General features: G+C 52.0%; 1 protein-coding gene across 2 annotated transcripts in view; it reads right to left on the bottom strand.

Moving 5' to 3' along the window:
• Positions 1-227: 227 nt before the first annotated feature.
• mgat4b (alpha-1,3-mannosyl-glycoprotein 4-beta-N-acetylglucosaminyltransferase B) overlaps positions 228-13,068 on the bottom strand; it is a 43,924-nt gene continuing 31,083 nt past the window's right edge. For both annotated transcript variants that reach the window (XM_028415896.1, XM_028415895.1), the window contains exons 7-15: positions 12,708-12,783; positions 9,932-10,046; positions 7,041-7,171; positions 6,847-6,954; positions 5,072-5,265; positions 4,915-4,993; positions 3,736-3,823; positions 2,454-2,566; positions 228-2,125 (exon numbers count right to left, since the gene is read on the bottom strand). In XM_028415896.1, the coding sequence (XP_028271697.1) occupies positions 2,102-2,125; positions 2,454-2,566; positions 3,736-3,823; positions 4,915-4,993; positions 5,072-5,265; positions 6,847-6,954; positions 7,041-7,171; positions 9,932-10,046; positions 12,708-12,783 (928 nt within the window). In that variant the 3' untranslated portion in view covers positions 228-2,101. The remainder of the gene's footprint in view (positions 2,126-2,453; positions 2,567-3,735; positions 3,824-4,914; positions 4,994-5,071; positions 5,266-6,846; positions 6,955-7,040; positions 7,172-9,931; positions 10,047-12,707; positions 12,784-13,068) is intronic.

Genomic DNA, 13,068 nt, shown 5'->3' with positions numbered 1-13,068 from the left:
ACTGTTGTGTTTAGCATGAACTTCCTGTGTTTCATCACGCCCTCTGATGAAACATCCTTCACTCCTTCCTCAAAGTGTTCAGCTGGAACCTGATCCATTCAACATCATGTGTATCAACATAATGGATTAACTGCAGTGCATCCTGGGTAACTTTATTTTATGATTGATGATACAAAGTTCATCTCTGAAGTGTGAGTGATGCTGAGAAACAACGGCACGCTGAGAGCTCCTTTAAACTTCTGTCTTTATTACAACTCACAGATCGGATAGAAGCTCATTTAAATAGAGTTTATCTAAAGGATACAAAAGACAAATACAAGATGATAGCAATGCATTCCAGTGCATCGTACAAAGAAAAGAAGTCGGGCTGTTTCCTGAAGTGTAATGAATGACCTCCTGTGTCTCTGAGCCTGCTGTGTTTCTGACGCTCCTGCAGGAGGAAAGGTTCCACACATCGTTCCTGTTCTCAGGCTCCTTCACACTGAATCCATCACTTCATTCAGACCCACAGGTTCTCAACTGTTGTTACACATTGAACTGACCAGATTATCACTTCCCGTCATGTGACCTGCTCAGGTTAAACAGGAGTTTACTTTAATGTACAGAATGTGCACAGACCTGGCTGCTGTAAAGCAGCAGGTTCATTTTATTTTGACGTTTATGTGTAAAACAGCTCACTCAAGGCGCGCTCTTCATCACACTGACAGGTGAGGAAGACTCCCTGACCACTTCACAGGATGAAGCAGGGTAAAGTGGATGTGTGTGTCGTCTGTGTGATGTTCTGCTGCAGAGCAGCCTGAGCAGGTTCATCTGTCGTCACAAAATATAAACAGCTGTTAATCTGATGAACATCAGCTGAAGGCACCTGCTCGTCATCTGAGAGTCTGAGAATAAAAGGGCCGACTCATCAGAACCTCTTCTCAAAGACACACAGACCAAACCTGCAGGGAAACCACAGCACAGAAACTACAGCAGAGCACAGAGCACAGAGTACCAAGAGGACTACAGAGTACCAAGAGTACTACAGAGTACTGCAGAGGACTACAGAGTACAACAGAGTACCAAGAGTACTACAGAGTACCAAGAGTACTGCAGAGTACCAAGAGTACCGCAGAGTACCAACAGTACTACAGAGTACCAAGAGTACTACAGAGTACAGCAGAGTACCAAGAGTTCCGCAGAGTACCAAGAGTACTACAGAGTACCAAGAGTACTGCAGAGTATTGCAGAGGACTACAGAGTACCAAGAGTACTACAGAGTACCGCAGAGTACTGCAGAGGACTACAGAGTACCAAGAGTACTACAGAGTACTGCTGAGTACCAAGAGTACTACAGAGTACCAAGAGTACTACAGAGTACCACAGAGTACTGCAGAGTACTACAGAGTACTGCAGAGTACGGGTGAGCCCTGTGGAGCTGACAGTCGTTGTTGACAAGGCCTCAGTTAACTCAAAGTAAACCCATACATATTAAAAGACTTCATTGTCAGTAGTTTCAAGCCACGCTGATGTGAGAAGGTCCGAGGCTGCAGCAAAGGATTGTGGGTATCTATTGTCGCTACATGTTTGGGATCTGTTGGAAGTAAATCTGCTCTTCGTCTTCATTAAGGCAACTCGCTCACAGGAAACCTGACAGACACACACACACACACTCACTCACACACACACACTCACACACTCACACACACACTCACACACTCACACACTCAGGGCGCTCCTCTGCGTGTGTGTCTGTCCCTCTTTACAGATATGTGGGGTGTGGAAGCAGCAGATCTTCAGCAGTGTGTCTCTGGCCTCCAGTGTTTTAACATTTATCTTACTGTATGTACACATAAATACACCCTCATAATTACAGCTTCTCTTGTTGCAGGTCGAGTTGTGCAAACCCAGGAGACGGGCGGGCCGTCCCGCCAGCATCGCCTGTCCGTCCATCTGTCTGTGTTTTCAGTCTCTGTTCAGCCCTGCAGCGGCGAGGTCCGGCCAGGCGGCGGAGCTGTGGCACCGCGGTGGGGGATCTGGGTCTGGAGGCAGGACGGCAGCTGAGGAGCCTGCGGGTCGGCTCGGCTGAACGCTGCTGAGGTAACGCTGAGGGGGAGGAGCTTCACTCTGCCTTCTTGATGAAGATCTGAGACATGACGTGAAGAAACAGCAACACAATCAGAGGAGCAGGAGCTGCAGGTCAGACAGACACTCTCTGAGTGTTGGTCATGTGACTGCTGCTCACATGTGACTCCATCATGGCGTCCTCCTCGCTGCTGAGGAGGGGAGAGCTTTTACTGGAACTTGTTGGAGCGAACTCTTTATTTTTGGAGGAGTTTTAACTCAGACATGAGATATAAAGAGGTTTGATGGAATATTTTAACCAGAGATGATCTGGTGATGCCTTCAAGGACTGAGATTCAGGACAATGATTCAGCACAGACACAGATAACAAATAATAATAAAGTCCTCACCTCGCTGAGAATCACCCACACCGGGGAGTCCGTCATCACGGACAGACGCATGGCCTCCAGGGGCCCAAAGGTGGCGTCCACCTCCCCCTCTGCAATCCCATTCTGGAATGTTCCTGGAAGACACGGAGATCAATGGGATCAATAACCCGAGAGCAGCCGTGTTAAACTGACTGGTTTCCATCAGTTCTACAGGGATGGTTATTAAATATTCATCTGTTGCAGTAATTGAATCAGATTTGTGAAGTCATTATGACCCATTACAATCACCCAGCTCCATCAGACCCCACCCGCTGTCTCATTCCAGCACCTCAACAAGGCAGTAATCCCTCAGAGGATTTACTCACAGGGATTATCAGGCTGCTGCCATGCTTCCAGGTAGGAGTGTAATCCCAGCAAAGAGCAGCGTGTGTGTTATTGTTTATCACAGGGTATTATCTGATATTATTACGGCTTTCCCTCCATATCCAGCCGCACGGCGCCGGCTGAGAGCCCGCAGTGACAACATCAATCTGAAGTCTTCTGGGATATTTTCACTTCAGAGGTTCAGAGACACCTGACACAGATGAGGCGTCTTTAGCGGACTGACGTCTCTTCACATCAGCAGAATCAGAAGCTGCTGCAGCTCAGATGAGCTCATACGGAGCTGAAGGGGTTAAAGTGCTGGAGCTGTTTCCTGCCTGTTGTTGTTCTCACACTCAAACGTCTGAAGGCAGAATTAAAAGACAGAAGCTCCAGGCCATCGATCGGCCGACTCCTCTGAAAGATTGATGGAGAGCTGCTGGTGATTTCTAAGGTCAGGTCAGACTGGTGCTGCTGCAGCCTCAACACATCAGCCCTGTGTCAGTCCGCCGGCCGGCTGTGTGCAGTGGAAGCAGCAGCGTCCTTATCTCCTGTCAGTGACAGCAGCTCAGAGCCTCGTTCATTTATTCAAGGTTACAGTAAATCCTGCTGAACTAATAAACCCAGGGGGGTTTGGGGGTCCAGCTCTCCTCTGTGCATGTGTGGACCAAAGCTGTCCGTTCAAATGTTTGTGGACGCTGCAGACAGAGTCCCCGCCCGGGACCAGCCGCTGTCCCCGCCCGGGACCAGCGGCTCTGCGGCGCCGCACAGCGCCTCCTCTTCCTCACACTGAGCTCTGCCTCCTCTGACCTGTCTGCTGCAGGTTTGACACTTGTCCAGGTTTAGCTGCCATGTGTAGCTTTGGAGCAGCTGTTAGCAGTGAGGAGCTGAGAGCACAGTGTGACAGTGTGTCTGCAGGGAGCTGCTGTGTGACGTCGCTCACCTATTCTGATGAATCCGTCCTCGGTCCGATGGTACTTCGGCGTCTTCTCCCTCCCTTCTGTCAGGGCCTCTTTCTCTGCCTGGATGTTCTGGAGACACACAAACACCAGCTGATTCACCTGAAAGTGTGATGTCATCAAAGCATCCTGACACCACATCCTGCTGCTAACTAACCCCCCCCCCTTCCTGGTCAGTGTTACTATGGTAACCGCCTCCTCCACCCATCCCTCTCAGCGCACAGCTTCCTTTAAGTGTCGACTGATTTTATTTCCCGTGCTCCTCTCAGCAGGAGCCCGTCCTCTGCTCCTCCTATCTGTCTCTGTGTCCTGCTGAGACACTCAGCTTTAATCAGCCTTCCACCACAGAGGAGCCGCTGATCCATCACGTCCTCCTCCACGTCTGCTCACATTTAACACATCTCTGAGCGAAGCTTCCTGCTGCACCTGTCTGTCTGTCTCCTCGGGTTCATTCACTTAAAACTATCCAAACAGAGACGATGGTGTCTGTCCACAGAACCGTCACAGAGGTCCTCCTAACATCTGTCCATCAACATCTATCATAAACAGATCAGCTGCCGGGGCTCCCTGACAGCTAGCATGTAGCAGTAGCATGTATGTAGAGGTTAAAGCTAAAGCAGCTACAGCTAATATGTGACAATCATATGTGTGATGACCTGCAGCCAAACCCGGAGCGAGCAGAACAAACACTGGGTCCAGACATTCCAAGGAATTGTGGGAGTCTGTGACCTCACACTGGGCCCAGCTGTGTGACAGGGTGAGCGGGTCCTGGGCCAGATCGTGGTTTATTATGTGTTGTGTGATCGAGTGTCTTTCTTTTAGGCTTTAAAGGTTGTTCTTAAAACCACCAGGGGGCGCCAGATCATTTTCAAAACAAAACCAACCACACGTTACCCTGGTGAGGGTCCAGGTGTCTCTACACTTTAGCTGCCTCATGATAAACAGGTTCCTGGCTGAAACCCAGCAGGATGATCCTCTGAGAGGGTTCCTTCAGGACGCCTGGCTCTCTGATGGTGTGAAGGACCTCACCTCACGTTCTCCTTAGCTGCAGGTGTTTATGATGTGTGGTTCCTGCAGGTCTCACTGTGCTCTGACTCTCTGACACGAGCTCTATAACAGGGATTTAACCCCTTCAGCTGTGTTTGGTGTCAGTGAAGACTCACGTCAAACGGCAGAACCTCCACCGATGTGTTGAAGAGTTTGTCTCCTGGATGTTCGATGTTTCCGCTCCGAAAGAAAAACCTGAAACAGACACAGACTTTATCTCAGCAGGACTCAGACGGCCTCTGAAACCCCGTCCCTTCCACGGCTGACACCCACCTCTCGATGCGGACCGGAGTGAAGAACCGTATCCGTATGAAATCCCCGGCCACGGGCGTGAAGGCCCAGAAGAAGTCCTCGCCCAGGTAGGCCTTCTCCAGGGTGAAGTGCTGGTAGGTCTTCAGACTGGTGGTCACCTCGGCCAGCGGGTTGGCGTGACCTTTGTGCAGAGTCTGTTTCCCAAAGTCCTTGTCCTGGAAGAGAAGCAGACTCTGGAGACGGAGCAGGGCTGTCATGGCAGCTCTGCTCGTCCAGGGAAACACTCCACACCAGCAACAGCAGCGTGACGTCGGACTCCAGGAAGCGTATCTGTGTTTTCCTATCGAAGATTTACCGAGAAACTGAGTCAGCAGGTCTGAGCCTGCATCACTTCCTGTGTGACTGACTGAGGATAAGATGGCTGCCTGAGGTCACCACATAAACAGATTCTTATCATTTAAAATCTCTGTGTAACACGGTCTTCACTCTGTGTCGGCCTCAGATAGAGACAGCTCGGATGTGTGTGTGAGAACACAGGAAACTGTGAAGGCTGGGAGCTCGGATCAGCGTCTGCTGCCTGTGCGGGCGCGTCACTGCCGCTGGTCACATAAATAGAAACAACATGGCTGACGTGTTGGTGGAGGGCGCTGCGTCCTCACCTTCCTCCTTGCTAAACACTTCCTGTTTTAGTTCTGGTGTCATTTTTGTGATCCTGGAGGTTAAATGTGTTTGTGTGTGCAGCAGGTCAGATTATATGACAGCGTGTCTTTAAGGCCCCGTTCACACTGGGGAAAAACATGTGGCTTAAGCAGGATTCGGCCGCATCCAGATCAATCCAGATGTGTTTTTTTCTGAGTGTGAACACCTCGAATCCGGCTGAATCCAGTTTGATTTCAATCAATTGGCTCAAATGTGGCTCAGGTGTGAACGCAAATGTGGCGAGCGAATCTGGCTAGCGACATGCTACTTCCGGTTAGCGATATGCTACTTCCCGTTAGCGATGTGCTACTTCTGGTTCACGGGGTGTGACACGGGACAAAAAAACCGCATGACGCATGCGCACATGCGGTCCTACCGCGGCGTGAATGGACTCTGTATATTACGAGGCGCCACCTAGTGGTTTGGAGGACAGCAAACATGCTGGATGAAGCCGGATTGAGTGCAGACACAACTGTGTGCTAGCCAGATTTGAAAATAGGTCTGAACGCATCCAGCTTAAAGGCTGTCTGGGCTCAATCCTACTCTAGCTGGAATGACTTTCTCCAGTGTGAACGGGGTCTAAGAGCTCATGTTTCACGTTCCAGGCTGTGGGCTAACGGCTTTAGCCTCCGTAAACACGGCCCCATGCCGGCCGGTCGGCCTTTGTGGTTCAGTCTCCACAGTGAGCAGCTGCTGGTCCAGGACAGCCGGATCAATATCCAATTGATTAGAGCAGATTGCAGCAGCAGTCAGCTGGGCTAATATCCATCGCTCTTAACACAGTAATCAGAGGCATTAAGCTCTGAGCTGCTGGCAGGAAGCAGAGCTGCCACCGACTGCAGAGCCTTTCCATCTTCATCCCTCAGGAGTACTGAACCTGGACTGAACCTCGATTCAAACTCACTAAACTTTCACCCTGACAGTCGAGCGGAGGAAGCACCTGGCCCCCAGAGCTGCAGGAAGGAAGCTCTGAGCGCAGAGCTGCCCGAGCAGCAGGACGGAGAGCTCCTCGTCTCTTCATTCAGCAGGATTTATTTCATAACATGAATCATGCTGAATGAATCAATGCAGACAAACACAGATGACAGACTCACTACCTTGAGTTTCTGTATCTTTCCTGCCAGAGAGGAGTGAGTGCCCACGTGCTGGAAGAGCGACGGCTTGAAGCGTATCCTCAGGTTGGCCTTCTGCCTGTCGCAGTGTTTCTGAAGAAGACACACACACAATGTAAAACATCCTGCAGGACGCACACAGCCCTCAACACAACGCCAGCTCAGCCTCACACACTCACCGCATCCTTCTCCGGGTTGCAGACTTTGACCCACATGATGTGGTCCAGCAGCCAGTCGATGGGTTTGTCTTTGTAGAACATCAGCATGAACTCCACGATGAGTGACAGGTCCAAAGACTTGAACATCTTCCCTACACACACAGACACACACAGAGACAGACACACACACACAGACACACACACAGACAGAGACAGACACACGACAGACACACACAGAGACAGACACACACACACAGACACACACACACACACAGACAGACACACACACAGACACACACAGAGACAGACACACACACACAGACACACACACACACAGAGACAGACACACACAGAGACAGACACACACAGAGACAGACACACACACAGACACACACACAGACACACACAGACACACACACACAGACACACACAGAGGAGGGTCAGCGCTCAGTGTTCAGGTGCATTGGGCTCAGTGAGCCGTGCGCTCCTGTCAGCAGCTAATTAGTGAAAGGCTGCTGGTTCAAATCCCCGAGCAGCTGTGAGGGAGCAGCCGCCTGTGAACTGGACAGCACCACTCCGCCCTGATCCTCTGATCCTCCGGGTCTAAAGCAGCATCAGCTAGCTTGCTGTTAGCTAACTTAGCTAAGTTAGCTTAAACTGTAGCTGCTAGTGTTAAACCTGACAAAGGCCTGTCTGCAGACATCATAGAAACTCTGACGCTTTGGTGCAACGTATGACAACACAGATACACAGTGCTAGGTGCAGGATGCTAACTGCGGTCCACAGGAGCTTCCTGCTGCTTTCTGGCTCCCAGGGTTAGGCTCTCTGAATCCTGCTCAGCTGACTGCAGCATAGATGCAGCCTGGGAGTTGTAGTTTTACGGACAGGCCGTCCTCTCTCTGACTCACAGCTGCTGGTTCTGTCTGAGGGTTAAAGGTCACACAGGGAACTGTACCACCTCCACCGACACACGGAAGAATTCAGAGGCCAGCTCGGAGCTCAGCGCCGCTCCTCGGCTGCCCAGATCCATTCGGACATCCAGCCTCTGCGGGGCAACAGAACAAAACCCCGGCAGACGTACAGCAGCCGGACTGAAGCTAAACTTAGCAAATGTGAGGGGCTGAATTAGAGAGCAGCCCTGCAGCACATCTGATTTAATGCAGAGAGTCACTTTCACCCTGATGAATTTATTAAAGCTGCTGCTGCTGCTGCTCGCAGGCGACTCAGGTCACAGACCATTCATGAGGTCAGAGAGGAGGAGGAGGAGGAGGAGGAGGAGGAAGAGCAGGGGGACCTCCACCAACGTCAGGAGTGTTCAGGCTAATCTGCTTATTAACATTTTATGATCTAAAGCCATTTTCTTGGCTGCCAGCCTCCTGACGACCTGCACTGTTCTCACATGACCACAGGGGGCGCACACACATCAGCTAACAGCTGTGTTTACGGCCTTGTTTTAAATGTTATAAATGAAACAGCAATATTACGTCAGCAGGAACCAGAGCTGACGGCGGTTCAATCCTCTGCCTCACTCGCTCTGGGATCTTTAGCGTTAGCCTCTGAATGCTAATGAGAGCAACAGGCTAAAGAGAAGCTGAACATGCTGCACGCACTTCACTCGTCATGTCAGCATTTCAAACTAGGAGAACCTTTGATCTGTGGCTAAATGTTGCCTTCTCCCCTCCAAGCTCTCTCACACTCTTTGTTGCAGCATCATTTTTTCCCATGAGGCTTTGCTGCTCCATGTCTTTCTAATAGGTCCCTGAGAGCTTGGCCTGTCATGGCAGCAGACGACGCACCGCATGCTGTTCCAGAGTCAGCGACCGCCAGCGAGCGCCTGAACAACAACAACATCAGCAGCAAAAAACAAACCTCGAGCAGGGCAAACAAAGCAGGGTTAAAGATCTGAAGTTAAACACTCAGCAGCATCCACCTTCCAAACCAGCGCTGTGTACAGACAGTCACATGACCTCTGACCGCTCTGATGTCAGCCAAACGCCGCCTTCAGATCAGCCTGAGTAACGCGGGCACTGCACCTGTGGGCTGACAGGCTGCAGGGAGGCAGAAGTCATTGATTAAGCCAGACAGAATGATTAGAGCGCAGATCAGAGGCGGCCCGATGCTTCAATTAATCAGCCGGATTTAATTCAGTGTCAGGCGGAGCTGGAATCCGTCTCAGTTTCACCTCGCTGCCTCGACCTGCTCCACCTCCACCAGCACAAAGCCCACAGACACAGAGAGCAGCAACCAGCATTCATGTCTTCACAGTCCAGCACCGGGGGTTTGTTTCAGGTACAAAATCTCCTTGATTAGGTTTGAGATGGGTCGTGGTGTGGGGTACTGGTTACCATAGTAACAAATCCCGACATGAATCACAGCCTGACACTGACTGTCACCGCCTCATCTGACTGCAGCTCATGCTAACATGCTAACATGCTAACATGCTATGCAGGCGAGCTGGTGTGTGATGCGTTCGGGTGTCAGAAGTCACATGTTAGCCATGTCATCATCACAGAGACCTCAGGTCCAGGCTGAGACCTCAGGTCCAGGCTGAGACCTCAGGTCCAGGCTGATCGCTGAGACCTCAGGTCCAGGCTGATCGCAGAGACCTCAGGCCCAGGCTGATCGCTGAGACCTCAGGCCCAGGCTGATCGCTGAGACCTCAGGCCCAGGCCCAGGCTGATCGCTGAGACCTCAGGCCCAGGCCCAGGCTGATCGCTGAGACCTCAGGCCCAGGCTGATCGCTGAGACCTCAGGTCCAGGCTGATCGCAGAGACCTCAGGCCCAGGCTGATCGCAGAGACCTCAGGTCCAGGCTGATCGCTGCAGTACTCTGAAGCCCTCTGTGGTGAGCAGATGTCTGCTGGTTGTGATAATAAGCTGTGATCAGTGTGATCTCTGACAGCAGCGACTCACCGATGAAGCCGAGCTGGGAGAACTCCAGGATCATCCACTCCTCTGATGGCTGCTGCAGCGCAAAGTTCTTCATGGTGGTGAAGTAGTTCGGGCGAGCGACGATGTCATCCTCTAACTGTGAGAGAGAGAGAGAGAGGGAGGGAGATTAGAGAGGGGCTGTCTGTTCCTCTAACAGCGGGGGCTTTGATGGAGTCTGGGGTGCAGGGTTTATCAGTGAGAGAGAGGCGACCTGACGGCAGAATGTAAACATCTGAGGCACAACAAACCTTCACTGCATATAAGTGTAAGGGTGTAGCTGCAGTTCACTTATCAGCCACAGGTGTCACTGTTATGGCATTCCTCATTCTTCTTTCACAGTGACCCTCACACTTCCTGATCTTAGGTCAGCTGTGAGACCAGCAGAGGACGCTCCCGCTTCCTGACAAGACGTCTACTTCCTGCACTTTTGTCCCCGGGGAGTCGACAGGGAGCCATTACCTCCCTCACCTCCCTCACCTCCCTCACCTCCCCGCTCGCCACTTCTTAAAGTTCAGAGAGAGTTCAGATCAAAACAGCGAGTCAGGCTCTGTCTTCCTGTCAGAGTGCTTAGTGTGGGAGCAGCCGAGGCCCTGTCACCGCCGCCGCCGCCGGCAGAGCTGATGGCGCTGACATCACAGGAAAACAGCCAGAAAAATAACCCAGCTCAGATCCAGCAGGAGAGCTGCGTTCAGCATCACCACAGCCTCCGTCTGCAGAGCTTCAGTGAGCGACACAGAGCAACGTACAGACACCATCAGCCATCATCATCACCACCTCTTCCTCCTCTTCCTCCTCTTCCTCCCCACCAAAGAACGTCCTATTGTTGTACATCACTTAATACACATAAATCAAGGCTCTCTCCCATCTCTTTATGGTCATCCTCTGTGCCCATTCTTCCTGGAAAGTGTTGCTTTCATCACTTCTCTGTCCTTTATACGGGTTGGCTAAACGAGGCAGCCAATCAGAGGCGCCTCTCTCAACGACAGGTGCCAACACGTCCTGAACAAGTATGATCGTGCCACAACTGCAGCCAACAGCCAGGAACAGGTCCAGGTCGGTTAGAAAATATGTTTTTAAGACAGTGTGGAGGAGGAGGAGGAGGAGGAGGAGGAGGAGGAGGAAGAGGAGGAGGAGGAGGAAAAGGAGGAGAAGGAGGAGGAGGAAGAGGAGGAGGAGAAAGAAGAGGAGGAGGAGGAAGAGGAGGAGGAGGAGGAGGAAGAGGAGGAGGAGGAGGAAAAGGAGGAGGAGGAAGAGGAGGAGGAGGAGGAGGAAAAGGAGGAGGAGGAAGAGGAGGAGGAGGAGGAAAAGGAGGAGAAGGAGGAGGAGGAAGAGGAGGAGGAGAAAGAAGAGGAGGAGGAGGAAGAAGAGGAGGAGGAAAAGGAGGAGAAGGAGGAGGAGGAAGAGGAGGAGGAGAAAGAAGAGGAGGAGGAGGAAGAAGAGGAGGAGGAAAGGAGGAGGAGGAAGAGGAGGAGGAGAAAGAAGAGGAGGAGGAGGAAGAAGAGGAGGAGGAAAAGGAGGAGAAGGAGGAGGAGGAGGAGGAAGAGGAGGAGGAGGAAAAGGAGGAGGAGGAGGAGGAGGAGGAGGAAGAGGAGGAGGAGGAGGAAAAGGAGGAGAAGGAGGAGGAGGAAAGAGGAGGAGGAGGAGGAGGAAGAGGAGGAGGAGGAAGAGGAGGAGGAGGAGGAAAAGGAGGAGAAGGAGGAGGAGGAAGAGGAGGAGGAGGAGGAGGAAGAGGAGGAGGAGGAGGAGGAGGAGGAGGAGGAGGAGGAAGAGGAGGAGGAGGAGGAAAAGGAGGAAAAGGAGGAGGAGGAAGAGGAGGAGGAGAAAGAAGAGGAGGAGGAAAAGGAGGAGAAGGAGGAGGAGGAGGAAGAGGAGGAGGAGGAAGAAGAGGAGGAGGAAAAGGAGGAGAAGGAGGAGGAGGAGGAAGAGGAGGACGAGGAGGAAGAGGAGGAGGAGAAAGAGGAGGAGGAGGAGGAAGAGGAGGAGGAGGAAGAAGAGGAGGAGGAGGAAAAGGAGGAGGAGGAGGAAGAGGAGGAGGAGAGGAGGAGGAGGAGGAGGAGGAGGAAGAGGGAACACTCTGTGATGAAGCCACAGAGACGCCTCCATAACGGCCCTGTCATTCCACCCACAATGCAACAGTTTCATCAGCAGCTGCCGCAGCAGGCTTACATCACCGTTCCTTTTAATGGGCGTCCTGCTTCATCACAGTCTGAACGTTCAGACCGCAGCTCTGTGCTGACGGACAATTTAGAAACAGCCGGCCGAGATTCCAGAGGACCGCAAGGACGGTGACAGGACAGAGACGTGAGACAGGACAGACACACAACAGAGGCACAGTCTGAGTGGACCGACCCAGATCGGCTCACTTCAACATCTAATCTGGCCCACTTATGGCGAGGAATGACGGCACTCCACTGGTCCACATGGAAGCCACAAGTGGTCAGAGCACAGCCGCACCTCCACCGACATGAAGCAAGCACACCGAGGCTGCTCCAGGTCCAGACCACTGCAGACTCACAGGCAGAGGACCCGGTGCTGGAGGAGGCCCACATCAAACATCTGCAGTTTCACATGCGGGCCACTAGAGGCTCACATCCATTCTCTTACTGTGTGTAGATTGTGATGATGTGGTAGAGTTACAGCTAGCTCGCTAACTGCTCATGTTAGCTTCATCATGAATGATCTTATCTTCTATCTTACAGCACATGTAGCATGCTAGCTGCACCTTAGCCTCTGTGTATTTGTGCAGTGTGTTCTTTACCTGCACGTAGTACGTCCCTTTAGACTGAGCGTACATCATCAGGAAGCAGTAGTCCAGGTTCTGCTTCGTCCTCCACCTGAGGAGGAGGAGCAGGAGAGTGTTATCAGCAGGAATCTGCACACAGACACACACTGAGGCTGTCACATGATCATCTGAGCACGCTCAGTGGCCACTGAGCAGCACACAAAGGATGCAAATGTAAAGAGCCGTGATGGAAACACGCTGCTCCCAGCTGATAACAGCAACGTCATATCACACTGTGTGTGTGCATACTGAACAAACACACACAGGACACACACAGGACACACACAGGACACACACACCGCCATGTTCTCTCACACGTCACAGCGCTTCATCGATA

This window comes from Parambassis ranga, chromosome 10 (assembly GCF_900634625.1).
Source record: "Parambassis ranga chromosome 10, fParRan2.1, whole genome shotgun sequence".
NCBI classification, from domain to species: Eukaryota; Metazoa; Chordata; class Actinopteri; family Ambassidae; genus Parambassis; species Parambassis ranga.
The sequence above is the reverse complement of the archived record's forward strand: the minus strand, read 5'-3'. Positions and strand labels throughout refer to the sequence as shown.